Source organism: Lottia gigantea (genome assembly GCF_000327385.1).
Source record: "Lottia gigantea unplaced genomic scaffold LOTGIsca_15, whole genome shotgun sequence".
Classification (NCBI taxonomy): domain Eukaryota; kingdom Metazoa; phylum Mollusca; class Gastropoda; family Lottiidae; genus Lottia; species Lottia gigantea.
The window spans coordinates 3,163,458-3,183,886 of NW_008707797.1; the positions used below are offsets into that span (position 1 = coordinate 3,163,458).

Genomic DNA, 20,429 nt, shown 5'->3' on the forward strand with positions numbered 1-20,429 from the left:
GCAGCAACTTAAGCTTGATACAGTTAGCATGCAGTCAACAAAACAAATAAAAGAAATAATAATAATGGGACATAGAGAAAATAATAAGTTAAACTGGAACCTGGCTAGAAAATAAGGAGTATTGTATAATATAATGAGATGAAAGCAATGTGAGGTCAAAGTGAAGTTTGCATGTGCATGATGATAAATAGATCAAATTGATCTGTCTTTAACCTATGTAATTTACACTATCAGAATAGTGTAATATCCATGCTTACTCTTTCCAAAACACCTGATGGTACATCTCGTTTTAGGAATCCACTATTATACAATAATTATTGCTCCTGATATTATCATGGTTTGGATGAGATATTTGGTTAACGGAATGTTTTTGCTTGTACAGATTTTTTTAATCCATTTTAATCCATCCCAACTGATATTCCTGTTATTATAGATCCAAAATCTGTATGAGACAAATTGATCATTTCCGCCTTAATAAGCCCATCTTGGTGTATCAACATGTTCCATATATACATCACTCAATAGGCCTATGCACATGCAAACTTCACTTGTAATAAATGCTTTATGTACAGATGTGCTCTAAATGAATTGCATCAACAGTGTTAATTTATACAAAAAGCAAATTGAATATTAAACTCTTTCCTGACTATCCGTACTCACTGTCCGTGCACTTCCAGAGCTTCGCGAACTTCCTGATTCACTAAGATTCTCGGGGTCATCGTGACTAGTTCTTGACACTCCGTTATAATGACCTTTAGCAAGGTCCGGTATATAGAAACGTTTTGCACTCCAACATAATTTCCTATGATCTCTGGCTTGTAATAATCCAAATAATACACTAAATAATATAATTGCCCCTATACACAATATTATTGCCCATGCTAAATGTTTCATTACATCTGGATCTAAAAAATCCCATATCATCTTTTTCTGACAAAGGTTATTTTTCCTTTCATATCCATCACTACATTGAAAACAGTCTTCCATGCGAGCCTGCCGACACGTAAGGCAAGATGAGTGACAGGGAGCACATATTCCCTGAGTACGAACTAATGGTCTAGAATGATTTGCCTGATTAGGGGACACTAATCGCACAGCTTCAACACTGCCAAAATAATGTTGTGGACAGTGGGCTACACACCCATCTCCTAGCTTGAAATATCCAGGCTTACATTCTGCAAATAGAATATGGAGATTTAAGCAAACTTGACAATAAAACATGAATTATAGAAAAATAAAATTTATCTTTCAACGAAAAATTAAATATTCAAAAAAATTTGAGCTAAATAGTTGAAAAATTCTAAAAAAAAAATATATATATTTATTTGTTTATTTTCAGCTTCAATTTGTTGAATTGTTGTCGCTTGTACATTTGAATATTGAGTATTGAATATTGAATATTAAATCAGCCAAATTCCATTCCAAAATCACACTACGAAGTATATTAGTATTCTATCATTCCTATAACAAATTTGTCAGGTGTATGTTTGGGTGAATCATGCAGGTAATTCAGGCAGAGGGACGGGAAATTTCTGACATTTTACTAAGTATGTAATAGTATTCTAAATAATGCCTCTGTCAATATTTACAAAGGAATGACTTCCCTAAATAAGGCGATATAATTTAATGTAGGTAACTGACTGAGACGAGTCTAACTTGACTGAAATGTCAAAATAAATACAAACAGTCAGTAGTTTTTATGTCAACTTCAAAAGTTTTCAATGACAGAATTTTAAATTAAATTAATAATATACAGATATATACGATCAAATGGATTATTCTGAGCTAAATTTTTAAAATTCTAGGGTAATGTAAAATTATATTCAAAATCACGCCCTAGTAAACAGACTCAGTCCTTGTAACTTTCTATAAACAAATTTTACATTAACTTAAAAATGTAATGAAAATCAAAATCACGATTAAACTGATAATAGAGCACAAGATTTTTTACTTTTTCCATGAATTAATTTTAGGCTGGCTTTAGTTATGTAATGATATATGCAATCCTGACTGATATAAATGTAATTAATTGCTTCAAATGTTGGGTATTACCACAAAGGGAGGAAACCCACATGTACTTATAAAATGAATGAATAAATATATAGTGTCTATAATGCATGGCTTTTGGATTTTGGAAACCTGGAAAAAATTAGACAACTTTTCAACAACATTCTGTATGTCTTTAGTTTGCTAGAATCTCCATATTCACACTTCACAACATCAAAAATTATTTTACCCAAAATCACAAAAAACATTCAAGGCAAATTTCTTAATTTGAAATGAGCTAAATTCTACTTGAAGCTAAAGTGAAATGTTGAAAAGCTAGAAATATGTGCTGTAGTAGAAAGCATATAATTTTTTCCAGGCTTACAGGGTGTAATGATATGTTAATTAATATAATTAGTAGGGAATGATGTAATTCGTTAGTAGAGGATTTAAAATATCTCATTACATGTTAATAAATAATTAAACAGTCTTAATCATTCAGACAGTATGATCTCTAAGGTGGTTTTTAAAGTTGAATTACCAGATCGACAATATTTTCAATCCAAACCCAGAATTCTACTCTAAAAGCTGGTGAGGCCATTCTTGATTTAAAACCAAAATTAGACATATATTTGGTCATATTTATATGTTATGGATTTAGATTTCTATTCCCTGATACTTGTAAAATATTGTGAACAATTTACACATAAACACATCATTAAAAATGGTCTATTAACAAACAGTACAATCTATTTCAATATACTGATATACCACAGTTGATAAGTTAAATAACAATGCTGGGTAATAACTATAATAGGTTGATTATTGACAGTATTATTAGTAATATAACACTCTTAACTAATATAAACTACAGTAACACCATGCTATCATCCCAATATCATGTTATATTGAACCCATACTATGTTATTATCAATATACCAATATCCCAGGTCTGATATACCACAGTTGATAACATTATAATGCTTGGTAATAACTATACTAGTTTGATTATTGACAGTATTATTAGTAATATAACACTCTTAACTAATATAAACTACAGTAACACCATGCTATCATCCCAATATCATGTTATATTGAACCCATACTATGTTATTATCAATATAACAATATCCCAGGTCTGATATACCACAGTTGATTACATTATAATGCTTGGTAATAACTATAATAGGTTGATAATTGACAGTATTATTAGTAATATAACACTCTAAATAATATAAACTACAGTAACACCATGCTATCATCCCTATATCATGTTATATTGAACCCATACTATGTTATTATCAATATAACAATATCCCAGGTCTGATATACCACAGTTGATTACATTATAATGCTGGGTAATAACTATAATAGGTTGATTATTGACAGTATTATTAGTAATATAACACTCTTAACTAGTATAAACTACAGTAACACCATGCTATCATCCCAATATCATGTTATATTGAACCCATACTATGTTATTATCAATATACCAATATCCCAGGTCTGATATACCACAGTTGATTACATTATAATGCTTGGTAATAACTATACTAGTTTGATTATTGACAGTATTATTAGTAATATAACACTCTTAACTAATATAAACTACAGTAACACCATGCTACAGTTGTTACCAACTATGTATTCTCAAAAGATCTTAGAGCTAGGATATCCTAGAAACAGTGTTAGAAGTTAAGACCCTTGGGACATCCTAGTGCTTAGAAGATCGTTTCAAGAATACTCAGCCGTAAGGAAAAGTTTTTGAATCTTCAAGGATCCTCCTGAATTATTCACTACAGCAGTAATTTGGCACGAATTCAGAATGGTTCCTGGAACCAGAATAGATCTGTCAAAACTTGATAGCTGATCAATTATTTTGTCTTTTATCGATTCCTGACATTAGTGGAGAATTAAAGTCTTGGTTTCTTGTTCCAATATAAAGCCATTAGTATGTAGTCATTGATCATTGATTACAGTGGGGTTATATTGAAAGAGGACATTTGAATTCTTCTCCTGATAGATGGATAGATATTGCTTACATTAATTCACGTGGGTTATTAGCGTAATAATGACAAGAATTTGTAATATATATTTTAGATTTTATACAATTTCTGAGATAATCATTTCATTATTTCACATTAACATTAATAGCTCCATTGTGGAATCCATTTGTGGAGAATAATGTCATGTTGATAAGCCAAAATTGTTAGACACGTGAATTTTCCAAAAAGGATAGAAAGTTGATAAACCCAATTGAAGAGTGGAAGCAAACCTGTCTTATTAATTGGATTTAGAGTAATAAGGTTCTTGTCACCTCTTTCCATATTTTTATAAACTATTCATCTCTACATTTAGCTGAAACAGAGGTCTATCAGTTTATTAAAACATGGGTTCCCTTATTTTCATTTATGAACATGAAAATGCTAATACTTATATGAATAGAAAGTAGAGGTGTTCTTATGACTTGGAAAAATACCAGTTTGTCTCATATGTCCATAATCAATTCATAATTAGTTAAATTAGAAGAGAATTACAAGCAGAATTCCAATGAGTGACCGATCAAAAAAGTATGATTATCCAGACTGTACATACGGACATTTATGATTGGTTAAAACTCTTAATTATATGCAATAAGAACAAAATGATATGATTAAGAATACATGATAATTCATTAGAAACATCAATTAATTAAATAGTTTGCATAATTTAACACTAAAAAATGAGGAAACCCATCTTTAAGAAATATTAAAGTTTACAATGATCTACAATTTGTATAGTTAATATGGGCTCTCTACTAAAAGAACACCTACAAAGAAATAACCTGAAAGAATCTATGAAACCAACGTAATTAAAAGATAACATAGAGATCGAACAAATAGCTTTAGTGTTCTCAATTTGTCCCAAAATATACCAAATATCCATTTTTCAAAGTTAACATAAATCTTACAGCAGACAGAACTGAAGCTGTTAAATAAGATAATAAAATGAACTCGGAGTTACGCAATATTTTTAGAATAAATTTCTAAATTTCTAAATTTCATGATAAATCTAGAAAACTATCCCAGCAACCAGAAAATGTTCTATTATTCACTTAAATTTATTGGAAATTTTATCTGGCTCTTTTATAATTCTGTTAGATTAACATCATAGACTTTGACCTTCATCAAGGAGATAATGGAATGAAGGTGGAATTATTTTCAGGAATTATAAAATCAATATCACTAACATCTTTCAAGACTCATTAAAATCTGGCCTTGATATCAAAATAGATGGTTTTTGTGATGAAATCTGAGGCTTATATCTACATAACAATTTTTTTAATTGAAATGAAATGAAATGAATGGAGTTTTACGTCCTACTTTTCTGTAACCTAATTGAGCTAATGAAGACTGGCAACCACAAGTTTCTTCACATTTCAATATATAATAAGATGAAAAGCTAGAGAATGACACTTCTGTTTTTAAATAAGATTATTCTCATTAAAGATCAATAAGTAAGCAATAGGTGGCTTGTCGTCAGAGGCTCAATTTCAGCTTTTCCAGTACTTCAGATTACACCTTACAATTTCAGATTATAAGTAATTAGAGGTAGCTGAAATTGAGCTTCATTACAAGCTCCATTACATTAGTGGTAACACCATAGGCATAGAATCTGAGTAAATTTTAGAACAGTTATAATATTTTCCAACAAAATGTGTTTATAAATAATATATATCATATTTGCCAATAAGATTTTGAGGTGTTTTATCAATCCAGCACCCCCTTATCTCCTATACATACGGTAACAAGCAATATAAATAATTCTAAATAAAGCTAGAGTTTATCTAAATAGTAGATTAGGAAATGTTAGTAAGGTATTTAGTACACTATGTTGGTATTAAATGGAAACAGTATCTTATTCATATGATGCACACACCTTGCTCAAGATAAATAAACAAGTGCGCCCTGACATTCTAATTAGCAAGACCCAAACACACCCTGGTACATGCTTTCAACTCACCTTTCACTTCCAATAATGAAATAATAATAGTATAATAATAATATAATAATATAATAATATAATAATAATATAATAATAATATAATAATATAATAATTATTATTAATAATATAATATATTCTTTTTAAATGAATTCTCCGAAAATAAGTTTAAAAATATTATTTTTTGGTTGAAAAATGGAATTTTAAAAATAATAATTCATACAAAATAGTTTGCTGTCTTTTCTTAACACTGTTCCACGCTCCCTTTTCCAGCTCTCTTGCGACCCTTTTCAAGCCTTTTCTAGCAATTGTGCTGCCTTTTTGCTAAATATTTCGCTGCAACCCATGCTGCCCTGTTTCATTTTTGGCACCCTTGCTGCCCCTTCCTTATTCAGATATGGTCCCTTGCTCTATTGCAGTACTTTTTTTTTAACTCTCTTAATGCCCTTCCAGCTCTCTTGGTGCCCTTTTTAGCCTTTTCTAGCACTATTGCTGCACCTTCAAAGCCTCTTGATGCCATTCTTAAGCTCTCTGGTGGTCCCTTTACTATATCTCATGCTGCCGATTTCTCCAGCACTTTTCAAACTATCTGAGTATAGCCAGTAGTAAATAAAATGAGATGACGCAACTAATAAATGAATCGAACCACCAGGGAATGGTTCCAATAAATAATGTATTGGTTCATATTGTGAAATATTGAGTTAATCATACAGATATCACACATGGTGAGTCTGTTATACAGATTCAGACCACTAATATTACTCTGTCAATAATACAGATATTACACCAGACCTTATGAGGTAGTATACAGGGTCAAAAATGAAGAAAATGAATGGAGGTTTTTGTCCTACTTTTCTGCACCTATTGGGCTAATGAAGATGGGCAATGCCATGCAGTGTGCAGTGACGGAAATTTTGCCAAGATAGTCTCAGTAGCCTAATATTTTTCGATTTCCAACTGTTGAGGGATCTTTAACTTGCACTGACTGTAGCTTATTGTCTCATCTGAACGATTAGACACATTTCCCAGTCAGACCCTCCAATTTGCATCACTGACAGGGAAACTGAATTGAAAATCCGAAGGTATTATCTCAACCTATGCTGAGAGTAACCCTGGACCTTCAGGTTGGCGAGCAAGTGTTTACCTCACTGAGTCACTGCGGGTCAGACGACAACCTAGTCAAAACAAACTGTTGAATCAATATACAGAGTTACTACTATTCACTGTTATATGTAAATTATTAACTGTACAAATGTCAGAAGAATTTTAATTCACTGTTATTGATTTATTTTTAATATACTCTAGGTTTATGTCTACAATGCCTGTTCGACAAGCACCTGCGTTCTGGTGATTTTTAATAGGTCTACTATTCCAGGAACTGTCTGACTCTAGACAGAGTTCTACTCTATTTTGTTGAAATGGTCAAAATAAACATTGAAAATTGTATCTAGGGTTCTTCAAACATGGAAATTGTATTACTGGAGTATGATTTGATCAAAATCTACCAGTGCCGATGATTTGGTATTTTTGCCAATCAGATCCTGCTGTATCGTCAGTCTTCAGTTTTATTTTTGATTAATCGTAAAATAATTTGCAAAAATACAAGAAATAAAAGTTGAATTTTGAAGCATTTCACCATAAAGTTTTGTATCATAGTTCTATTTAAATTTCTAACTGTCCATGACCCTGAAATAATCAACTTGCACAGACTTTCGTGTATGGGCCTTGGTTTATTGTCTATCACTTTTCAGCCCCTCAGAGCTGCATCACTGTTAATGGTCGCTATAAACAGAGACAATTCAGGCGAGATAATGAAATAAAGAGTAAAATTAGTTAAATAGAGTATAAAATATATGATAATTAAATAAGAATACAATCTATTCCGTCACCAGAACTTGAAGAATTCCTGTTGATTTCTAACTCATTGTTGATGAAAAGATAATCAGGTGGAAACTATTAACAACCTTGATAGAATTATTGATCTGTAGCAATCAATAACTGTCTTGTTTAGCAATGGCTATATGGTTGTATAAATCTTTGAAGATCAATTCTTAAAGGGATTGTAGAAAGGTTTTTTCAACTTTTTAAAGTAGCTATCATAAAAACAATTGATATTATCTTGGGGTCTTTGCAATATTGAAGTCATCACACGCTTAATATTGAGAGAATAAATATTGAGACTGAAAATTGAAAAGGTTTAAGTTGATGCTATCAGTGTCTAAAAAATCTTCTTTACAATCACTTAAAGACCAGAGACTTCGTAAATTGTTTGAGTCTCAAAAATCTTTCAGCCCTGACCATATAACCACCTTACAACCTCCAAATGTTTTGAAAGATCGATTTGAAAATCTTCTTTAGACTGACGAAGATTGCAGACATCTTCATAACACATGTTAAAAGGAAAATTTGAAAAATTGGCAAATATTTCATAATAAAATGTTTTTATTTAAAAAAATGATCAATGAAATAAAATGAAAAATGATGGAAGAAATGATAATATCAACAAAATTATGATTTATAAATGAAAATGAAAGTAGCACAGGGGCAAAGTCTGGTTGGGAACTGGCAGGGGTGAATCTGGGTTAAAAATATCTCAAAACATGACATGAGAATTTCAAGATGCCCTATGTAAAGAAAATTGGTGGAAAAAATGAGGCTTCATTTAAAAAAATTACGGAACTGATTTGTAGCTAGTTCAAAATGGCCAAAATTTAAAAAAAAAAGGTGTATTGCCAACAATTTGACTTAAATGATATCTTAGAATACAAAATTTCAGGAACTATATCCTAGCTAATGTTTTGAAACTTTGTGGTTATATGATGTAAAGTGGTGCATAATGTCGTCGAACACCTCCCATACATTCCCCCAGCCTTTGCCTCTGTGGACATTTACAATAAAATAGTACCTCTATATCAACAACATAACAATCATCTCGAGAATTCAGATCTTCAAATAAATCCAGAAATTTAAAACATGGTATAAAAACATTAACAAATTTTATTTACAATTTTCCTATTAAACTAACAAGTTGTTAATTCATTAACAAATTTAATGGCTCGGATAAAATCTGCATATTTTTTTGGGAATTTCCTTCAAATTTTATAATTACTATTTCATTTTATTTAATTATTTCTTGATACCGGTAGTTTCCAAATTAAGGAAAATTTGATGATATAATCAGAAACCAAAATAGTAACTCACAGAGGGTAGTAATTGAATTCCAAGATTATAAAAACATATTATCTAATCAACATTAAAAGCTATATGAAGTCCTAAAAGGTATACTACCTCTTAGAATGACCAAAAAAATTGATATTTTAAAACTTGGCCAAAATGAGTGTTTGTTCATCATATATACACTTGTTGCAAATTTGAGACTTAAAATTTTATGTTCATCTTAAGATGTAGTATCCTTATAAATCTCATTGATTCAATATTTCTCTTTGACTATGCAGGCTTTCCAGACAGTATGTCAAATAGATTACTCAAAAGAATGGCATTGGATGCTACAAAAGAGAATACACTGTCTAGCTCGAGACAAGTATTCAAGATATAGATTTAGATATCCAAATCATTAAATTTGTTAATAAATTAATCATCAGACTAGAGAAGAGAACTCTACAAGCTATTCTTCATATACCACTATTGCACAGTTTATTACAAAATATAAACATTTTCACTAATTCTTACTCATTAGGCTTATCTACTATTCTAGATCTCCATTCTCTAAAATGCCTATCCAATGAACTATCCTAAACCCTAATTTTTAATAGGCTTATCCATCGTATAAGGCCTATTAAACACTTATTTTTTAATGGGCTTATCCATAGATAATTCTATTCATTGATAGAAAAAAGATCACAATTTTTCTTATGGATGTAGGGAATAAACCATCCTTAATCTCATATTTATTGGTCTATCCAATGAACTATTCTAGTTTTCTATTTTTCTAATAAGCCTATCCAATAAATTTCATTTCCCTAATAAGCCTATTCTTAATCCCAATATTGCCTATCTGTCATAATAGGTCTATTCAATTTGCTAGCCTCCTACAAACAACAAATTACAAACTGTTCTATTACTATATACAAGCACAACCATTGTCAATATGATATGAATATTCAAAATATCCTAAAAACCCTATCATTCTTTTTAGGCCCTATTTAGGAAAACAAAAACAAAATATATATTAAATATATGGCAGAAAAGCCAGAAGGAAGAGCAGGAATTCAATTCACAAAATGTGACCATTTTTGCTTAAAATCGTTTTTGATTATCAGACATTTTGCAACAATATTCATTCAATCCAGTCAAGGGCAATAACTCTAGCAAACCATGATGAATAATTAACTATCAAATTAGAGATACACTGAATTTGATTTACATTCATCTGTAATTTCACAAGAGCCAAATAGTTTTATGATTAAATTTATACTAAGTTTATAATATTTGGTGTTGAAGGAACACCCCTTCTATACCATAAAAATCTTAGAAAATATCCTGGTAGATATCATAAACTTTTACAATCCAGTCCATCATTTTTAATACTCAAATTCACATTATAGTGAGGACACAGGAACAGTATTAGTTGCTGACTCAAATCTTGAGTATAACTCACAGGTGCCCGAGCTTCCACTACAAGATTATCATATTGCCAGTTTGATATTTGTCACTGATATCATTTAAATACAAGATAAATAAAAGCCATATCACCATAGATATCAAAATGTGGTTTAAATGTAGATTAAGTCTATAACACAATGAATTGGCACATGACGATTTTTGATTATAACATCATTAAATATTTTGGGACTAACAATACAAACAATGTTGATGTTTAACAGTATCATAATGAGGTATACTTGTACATAAAACTTAAAAAAAACAATTTTTACAAAATAACTTAATACATAATACTTTTTCATATTTACAAACAAAACGTGAAAACTAGTAAATAAAGATTTTACTATCACATATTTTAAAATATTATGCAAATTCATTGTTTGATTAATTAGTTTCCATAGTAATTATTCATATATATACTAATACAATACTAATAATTCGTTGGGATTCAATCTCAATATTACAATCCTCAAATTTTTTCGTTGATTCTCAGTTTAATTTGTTAAATTCTAAAATTGTAGGTTGTCTTGTGTATTTTATTATTCAGAAGTTAAAATTTTGATTTTTTTACCCTAAAAACACAACAGACATAACACAAAATGGTCCCACAATTTTACTTTCCCCACAGAGAGTTAAGATATAATTTTGTCAATCAACTTAATACTATTTTCAAATTTATCCTACCAAATTAAAACTGTATAAAATTCATAAATAACTCTAGGAATTAATTATTTCATTAGATATTTTAAAATTGGACAATTTTACTTTCCCCACAGAGAATTAAGATATAACTTTGTCAATCAACTTTATATCATTTTAAAATTTCATTTATTGGTGAAATTCATTTTTAGAGAAATTAACATCATAAAATGGTTCTGATTATTAGAACAACTGGTGAATTCATGAATAATTTGAGGTGAAGAAAGTCATTTAAATCTGATTATTTATTCATGTATTATGTAAATTTATGCAAATTTCGAGAATGAATATGGCAATCAATGAACAAGCTGCCAATGAAATGAAGATCAAAAGTTATAGTGATATTTGTCATGATACAGCCAAATTTCAGAATGAAATAAATTTTGATTTTGAATTAAAAATTCATAAAGTGAAAGTTTGGGACTTTACTTTGATTAGTGATTTAAATCACAGATTGTGACCTATGTGTTTTTTTTTACTTAATATTGTGACCATCATAATAAATTTACAACGGAATCTCATCACATATCACAGCTCTACTACTTAATGATTTAAAGAAACAAGTTTTTGACGCTTGTGTTTTTTATGGAAATGAAAAAGATAAAAAGAAAAAACATGTGATATTTTGTGATTTAAAAACTGTAGATTCTGTTAAAAAAGAAACATTCTACAAATCACCCATTTAAGCCCATTTTTCTTTCATTTGATTGAAAATATTCAATATTCTAACCTAATAAGTTTTTGCCCTTTAATTTTGAAAATGATTGTGATTAAAGGAAAATATTCAATTTGTTTATCCTCATAATATTTTTCCCATTACAATTTACAATATACAATGTACTAAATCCAATAATTTTTCCCATTATTTTTTGAAAATGGCAGTGAATGAAAGAAATTATACAATTTTTTTTATTCTATTGAATGTTCTATCCTAATGAGTTTTTTCCCATTATTTTAACATGATTACGATGAAAGAAAAATATAGAATGCTGTAGATAAGTTTGTGTCGGCCCTGCTATAAGAATACGTAGTGTGGAATGTTGGCTGTTAATAATGACGAGATAATAAAAGAAAAAACAATAGGAAAAAATAACAGACCTATACATATACCGTTGGATTTAATACCGGCACAGGTGAAGGCGTGGCCTGTATTGATGGTGGGTGTGTGATTATCTTTCATTGGATGGGTGCCTGTGCCCATTACCACTAACGTCCATTCCTTCAATTCAGCTGAAATGTATAAAACAAATGACAAGTTTGTTAATAATACATCTTTAATTAGTGTTTTTAAGTAATTAGCTAATTATGGAGACTTAATTGATTTGAAAGATCAGAAAAAGTGTGATAAGCTTTAGTGATTTTAAGAAATTTTTCAAAAAAACCCAGAGTCACTTAAATTTATTCCATTTTAAAATTTATTCATAAAAGTTCAGTTATTACTTTATTCTAAAAACATCAAAAGCAAAGCAAAACTTTTAAACTCATTAAAATTACATCAATTATACTAAATTAATTAACCATGCAAACTGTAATACTACTGTCAAACTCATTCATGCATCTATTAATTTAAACTTTGACTTGCATTTTCACGAATTTCATAGAGGCCCGTCGAAACAAGAATCAGTAGGTGTTGAAGATTAACAATTTGCAATAGCAAGGAATTTTGAATATCACTGGATATAGTTTTTTTTTATCGTGTCACATGACAGAATAGTTATCAAAGTTTAAAGCTGTTTATATCATGCTAAGGTTTATAGAATAGAATATCATATTACTCTAGTATGTAGACTCTCAGAAAGGGAAGCTGAATTGATAAACAATAGTTGGAAAGTTTTATTTTGAGTCTGTTTTATCTTGTTGGCAACACCCAATTAGTTTAGGGAAGCTCATTTTCAGGTTTGAGAAGCAGTCTCATGAACTGAGTAGTTTTAACTTGTCCTGTTTCACTTTAGACAACTACCAAGGTAATTATTTAGAGAGAGCTCAAATTCAATATACTTTCATGATTTGTCTAGATGTAGTTTTAGGTCACTCAATTTCAGCTTTTAGATGCTGACTCATGAGCTTAAAGCTGAGTTGACAGTCAAGTAGAGTTTAAACTTGTCTTGTTTCCCTATGACAACTATTGTTTGTAATTATTGTGTAAGAACATGGGGCTTAGACTCATCTGAGTTAATTTGATAAAACCAATAGTTTTTTTTGTATTTATGTATCCTTAAAACAACCTCTATAATAATCAATGAAGTAAGCGCGCATCCAAATGTAAATCAAGATTTTGAACGCATAATCAAAAGTTAAAATCTAAAAGGAAGAATAATGTTATTAACAGCTTGACTTCAGAATGAGTTTAAATTCTAGAATCACATGGATTACCATCATTGTTTCCTACCTACTAGAAGGATTATTTCCTGTAGAAGATTGGAACTATGACCCCCACTGATCTTAATCAATTTCCACAAGGCTATTTTAAAACACCAGATGGTACTCTCGATCTTGCCACACTTTGGAGGATATTTTGACTAAGAGAATGAACTTGTTTGTACAGATTTTTTGAAGACTATATTAACAATCTAGACTAGAGTCTTAACATTTAACTATTACAACTGCCCTGCATTTAATTAAATAGTTTTATAAAACTGTTTTCGTTAAATTTGACTTGTAAGAGAATGAGAATTATGACTGATATCGACCTTATTCTTTAACAATAACAGTCACATTTTCCTTCAAATATAAAGGTTTTAAACATTTTAAGAGATAATTTTAAATGAATGGAGATTTACGTCCTACTTTTTTGCACCACCTGGGCCGATGAAGACAGTTAGGTAATTCTTAGACTTTTTCACAAATTTGTTTGCAAAGTAACCCAAAACAGGAATACGGCCTCAAATAACTACAGGACTAAAGATTTTTATCGCTTGGTAGAACCCTCCCTTTCATTTACACAAAATCACCCAATTAAAGGTCTGTATTGGGTTATAGATTCGCTACAGAAGCACTGGCCAAGGTCACAGAAAGACAACAAAATTTTAATATATCTATTAATACTGTCATTCTTAACACTGATAATTTTTCTCAATCTTGATTGGTATATTATGAAGCATATTGGAAACTAAACAGACGAGCTATCAGAAAATAAAAGACATATTCAATCATTATATCATACAGTAACTGAATATCATATAAACTAAATATATTCCAACAGATCTAGAGCTAGGAAAGAAAGAAATTATGTGCCCTTGTGATATAGAATTAAAATAATAACTAGAAAACCTTCAAAAATAACCATCAATACAATTTCAAATTCATCTTTTAGATGGTAATCTGACAAAAACAATGAACATTTAAAGACTTAAAAATGACAATGATCATGCAGCAAATAAAATAGTAGCAGAAAGAAAAAGATGTGCTATGAAGAAATGCCATGCGGGAAGAAAATGAGATAAATTAGAAGGGTAGGGGTATGTTATAAACTCAGGCAAACTGTCGAACAACATCAACCATAATTCTTGCCTGCAGTTAAATTGGGCCGAATCATCCGGATATACTGCAGAGCAGAAATGTTGGACTTTTTGGCAAGAGTTTCATACACACACATGTGTGCAGGATGGGGCGCGTGGTGCGATTTGTGTCGTGCATAGGTGGAAGACTTGGATGCGGGGTTCTGCAGAAAAGGGTTCCAGTATTTGCGGTATAACGGCCAAATCTTACGATTGGAGGGCCAGTTGTTGGTATTTTTGGTACTTGTTGTTGAGGGTCGAGTTGTATATGGTTTGTGGGAAGGGTATTTAATGATTGGCATTCTGGTTGGAGGAGCTCGCCCAGGACGGGCAGGGATTTTTTTCTTCCAAGGATGTCTTTCTGTTCCATATAACACTAACACCCAATCCCTCAATCTTACAGGCCGAACTGGAAACAAAATAAAAAGGGAAACCGTCAATAAGCAAAAGAGAAGAAGAAATTTGAAAATAAAAAGTTTTCAACCATTTTCCCACTGGTGAAAGATTACAATAATAGCCTCTGAAACAAAATCTTTATTCCTTCACCTTTCTTTCCTAAAAATATCAAAATTTCAAAACGCAGATTATCATTGGCATGAAACAAGTTAAAAATATACCTTGAATTGTAACATGAAACATGAAATTGAAATGCAATTATTGCTCAATAATAAAATTTGGTAATTTTGGTTAAGAGTGAAAATGAATTTGGAAAATGTTAGATGAAATTGATTGAAAAGTATACTTACTCCGAAAATAAATTGAACTAAATGCTATTAATTTTGTAAGTAACTCTATGTGATTCAAACACCATGCTTTTTTTCAACCTTAATACATGCACTATATGTTCAGTATCGCATTTTGAGCAATTCATTCGTATTAAGAGCCGAGCAGAATATAAAAGCTGATGGTTTTTATATGGTTTTGGAAAGAAAGGAAAGGAAAAAGAGGCTCATGCAGTGATTAACTGATGTGCAGTAAAACTAAAGAGAACGGTAAAAACAGGATGTAGTATATGTGTTAAGAGAAGAGATGCTGTACAGAAATAAAATGAGAATGACTAAGGGTTACCATCAAGCAAAACCAGCCCCACGTTCAGTTGTCCATTTTTGACAAAACATTTTGTTTTGCCTTAAGTTTTCACTTGAATATGACACGATTTGTTCAATAGAAAACAGAAAGACCTGTCTGTTTTCATAAAGCTGTCTTACTCTTTTCGAAACATCTGATGGTACTTCTCTTTGGAGGAGTCCACTACCAGACAACTTTTATTCTTGATTTTGCCATATTTTGGAAGCAGACATTTTGTCTTCTCTGCAGTTACCAATTGATATAAAATGAAACGCTATGAACGCAGGGCTGGACTAGTAAAGGACCAATCTTTTAGTTTTGTTAAATATGAACAATCATCAATGATCTCTTTTGCATGACAAGCACAAAATAATTTTCTAATTATTCTCATCTGCTTACATTAGAATATTGAAAAGTTAAATCCTTATTACCAAACCAAGCCATTGTGATCAGCTTGAGATGAGCTCTAACCAATTAAGTATTATCATACATAAAACAAATACCAGTAATAAACCAATACACATATCCAAATCAATTTATATAAAATTAAAGAAATTTGTCACCAGCAACATCAGAGAGTGCATTAGAGGTTTAATTACTTATTAGATGCCAGTAAAACAGCTAAACTTTTGATTTGTGTTTCCCGTATCTATAATATAACAAAATTAACTGAATTCTTTAAAACTTCATTAAAATACAACCAAAAAACCCCAGAAAAAATAAAGAATAAAAATACCAAACTAAAACACAATTCTCAACAACTTTAATCAAAATTACCAATGAAAAAATAACCATTATCAAAAACAATGAAACTCAGGCCCGTAGCTTCACTGCCCCCCTGAAAAAAGTCTGACAACGGACTAATTTCATTCCTGCAACTAAACACCATACACCATGCCCTTCTGGATGTATTACTTCCAACAATCAAGTCTGGCTATAGGTCTAATGAATCTAAACATATGATGAACTTAAAAATGATCCAATGAGGATGCAATAACTTAATATTTCATTCTTAAAAAAAGGAAATAGCCCCCACAACATGACTTTTTCTGATTTCAGAAAGCAGAAACTTTCATTTAGCACAGAGTTTCTGAAGTTATTTCTTCATTAGAAGAAGTGAATGAATATGAAAATTAGCAGATGTTGACAGAATATTTATGAACGTATGTCCTACTCTATGATGTATTTTATTAAAATAATTTTCATTCCAAGACAAGTTTAATTCAAAATTAGCAGCTTAAAAATCATGCAGACATTGTAACAATAAACTACAATTACTAATATGAATATATAATATTGATATGTATTTATATAAGTTATTATAGGCCTATAGGAAAAGTGGCTGCACCAGTGGGGATACAGGAGGGGGGGGGGGGGCATTTGCCCTCTTAAAGCAATGCTTCCACAGAGTATTTTGAAACTCAACCTTAACAATAGACCCCCCTAATAAGTCGATCTGCCCCCTATTTGTACCCCCAGACTCAGGACACTGGCACAGCCACTGTCTAGAGACAAATTGACCTTAGACTGAGCCACTGAGATGCCCGCCCAATAATTGCTGCTGTTTGTAACTTCTATTTGGCTAATGATTCACCTTTATTAGTATTTACCCCAAATATTAAATATAACTCCATCTTATCATCCTTAATGTTTCTGAATATAAAACAGTAACCTCTATATAGGGTAGAATTTTAGTGTTTTAAAGGTAGACAAGTAAGTGCACATTATGAAAAGACCAACAGTAAACATTCTTGCCTTGGGCTATAGACATTTGAGTGCATGTGTCACAACGTCAATGCATCATATACAATAAAAACAGTTGTATGTCTTATTGATATAGACCTACACACAATGGTAGGCCCTACAATTGGTATATGCCGTCCTTTGAAAATTGAAAAAGTTCCTTAGATCGAGGGGCAAAATGACAGAAAGATGCTATATAAAAGTTCAGCTATAGTGGGCTATAAGATATTCTGAGACACAATTATCAAGTCATTCATGCAACTACAGAATAGAGAGACAGATTATTGAAGGGAAATAACTCTAAATCATGCTAAACTAAATCTCAGCATTTCATACATAAACAAAAGTCAAAATAAAAACTGAAAATAGCAAATAATTGAAGATAGCTTTCATAATACAATATAGTTCAAATACTGCAGCTAAAAATGAGCATAATATTTGAATATTGGTTGTTATGAGGTTATAAAGGCAAAAACAAGTTGAAGTTAAAGAAGTAAGTGATAGCTATATCTCAGGGTTGACTTCTGGAACTGAAAATTCAAATCGCGGATAAATTTTTTTTAGATATAGTGCATTTTCATTTCAAAATAACTCTTTAAGCTTTAAGCAATAGTAACATTGCGAAAAGGATATGAGAAAATCTGGAGAAACTTAAAGCATTTTAGCAGATTTCTTCAATGAGAAATCTTCAATAGATATTTAAGAGCTCTCTTTTCATCCTCTTAAATTGAAGAGTAGAATGTCAGGTCATTTTTAATGTCTAGAGATGATTCTGGATTTCTTTTTGAAGCAGGCATGATTACCAACCAACACAAGATCTTCCCAAACAGCAGCTAAGTTTTCTGAATGGCTGAATTCAACATTGAAACTTACTTCTACTTCTACCTAGAAAGAGTTCCCTCTCTAAAGAAGAAAACCAGGTGAATTGAGAAGTTAGAAACTTTGCATCTTTAACTTCAACCTGCCCTCAAACATTCAAAATACTCACATGAACTAGCTCCATTTTCAATTTCTAAAAACCAGGTACCCTCGGCGAATTCTCCCCAGTTATGTGTAGTCATGAAAGCCCAGTTGTTAAATCCTTCTCGAGAAGTATCTCGAACGCGTTTAGCCAGCAAGGTGGATTTCGTCCCTGCTGGTGATGTTAAGAATATTTGTATTTCTCCTCTCCGAGATGATGTCATTGTTATTCGTGCCTGGACATGTTCTAGATATTTAACATGACTGGCCGAACCTTGACAACTATTGGTATATAGTGGAACTGTTATTTTACCATTCGTTGGTATAATTCTGAAAATAGCAATACCAGTATCATAGACATGGGGTGGAAAGGGTACAAGATAGTGCTTACAATCCATATCTTTTTATCTTTACTTCATGTTTTCAGAGTTACCTTAATGATTACTGTCTTTTTTATTTTGCAGGTAAAAAGTGCGTGCAAGATTCGCAATTATATGGTATACATTCAATTATCACTGATAAGAATATGACACAATAGATTTTGAAATAAAAGAGTTCATGCTTGTGATGATAAGCAAAAATTTGAGGTGAAGCTTACCTGTTGTGATCTGGTGATCGAATTTCACAAATATGTTGAGCAGGGACAGTGGTCCAGTTCCTAGCCAGAGCAGCTATAGATCCAGCATCCATTAACCCAAAACCAAAGGAATGGCTCACTGTTTAAAATATAACCACAATCATTTCATAGAGTCAATATAAATAATAAACAAAATAGACTGAAAATTATCTTGATTTTTAATTAAGTCTAAGGATTGAAAAGATATCTTCTAGGATTTGCTTTTGTAATTTGTATTATGCATTTTATTTCCACCACTTAGATTTCCTGTTTGATGTCTCCCATTTTTGTAATTCCAGAATAAACTTTAGACTGAATGACAATGGCACCATCCTAAATTACACATAGCTTTGATGGTATTACACATACAGATGCTAGAAAATCTCTTTCCAATCCCATTAATGATCCAAATCTACTTACCATTTTTACCGACCCCGTTTGTCACCCAATCACTGGCTTTTAAACGATATGGTTTAGCAGTTTCTACCACAATATGCTGCATGTCTCTCCATGTTAGTCTTGGACTGAAAAATATAAGTTATCCCATAATTCATTAAACATCCTTTTTATCAAAATTTTCTTTAAGAAGCTTCAAATTATTCCTTAAATGTTGCATACTGCATAATTTTGCACTTCATTTTCTTAATCAGGAGCAAAACACATTATTTCCCCAAAAATATTTGTTAAATAGCAACATGTTTTAGAATGAGTCTGTTGCAACAGCCATGACGGTGCTAACAGCCATGACGGTGCTAACAGCCATGACGATGCTAACAGCCATGACGATGCTAACAGCCATGACGGTGGTAACAGCCATGACGGTGCTAACAGCCATGACGGTGCTAACAGCCATGACGGTGCTAATAGCCAGTGCGAAAATATATATCAAATTAAATGACAAACTATGACATACTTAGCCTCTAATCCCAGTGCTATTAAACCAGCAGCTAGAGGAGCACTAGCTGAAGTACCCGTATGATTCTCTGTACATCCTCTCCGTAAATCAGTAGTAACCTGAAATACACAAATTGTTAACTCTGCTGTTGTAAAGGATACTGGAAAGTCTTATCTATAGAAGTTCAATGTCAAAAGGTGCAATCCATGAAATCTTAACCTTATTTTACAAAGATAACAACACTAAAGGATCCTTTCTACCAGCTGGTCATTGTCCAAACCTCTTGGCATTGATCTTTACTGGTTTATCTGTAGGATATTCTTTTGCACAAATTCTTTGATGGGAATAGATTTCTTG

At 31.2% G+C, this 20,429-nt stretch overlaps 1 protein-coding gene across 1 annotated transcript in view; it reads right to left on the reverse strand.

Annotated features, from left to right (window-relative positions):
* Nucleotides 1–630: 630 nt before the first annotated feature.
* LOTGIDRAFT_112524 (hypothetical protein) overlaps nucleotides 631–20,429 on the reverse strand; it is a gene marked incomplete at both ends in the record, with an annotated part of 90,173 nt that continues 70,374 nt past the window's right edge. Inside the window, 7 exons of the mRNA XM_009050545.1 lie at nucleotides 631–1,175; nucleotides 12,392–12,523; nucleotides 14,792–15,199; nucleotides 18,590–18,891; nucleotides 19,160–19,277; nucleotides 19,598–19,701; nucleotides 20,091–20,191. Of these exons, the coding sequence (XP_009048793.1) occupies nucleotides 631–1,175; nucleotides 12,392–12,523; nucleotides 14,792–15,199; nucleotides 18,590–18,891; nucleotides 19,160–19,277; nucleotides 19,598–19,701; nucleotides 20,091–20,191 (1,710 nt within the window). The remainder of the gene's footprint in view (nucleotides 1,176–12,391; nucleotides 12,524–14,791; nucleotides 15,200–18,589; nucleotides 18,892–19,159; nucleotides 19,278–19,597; nucleotides 19,702–20,090; nucleotides 20,192–20,429) is intronic.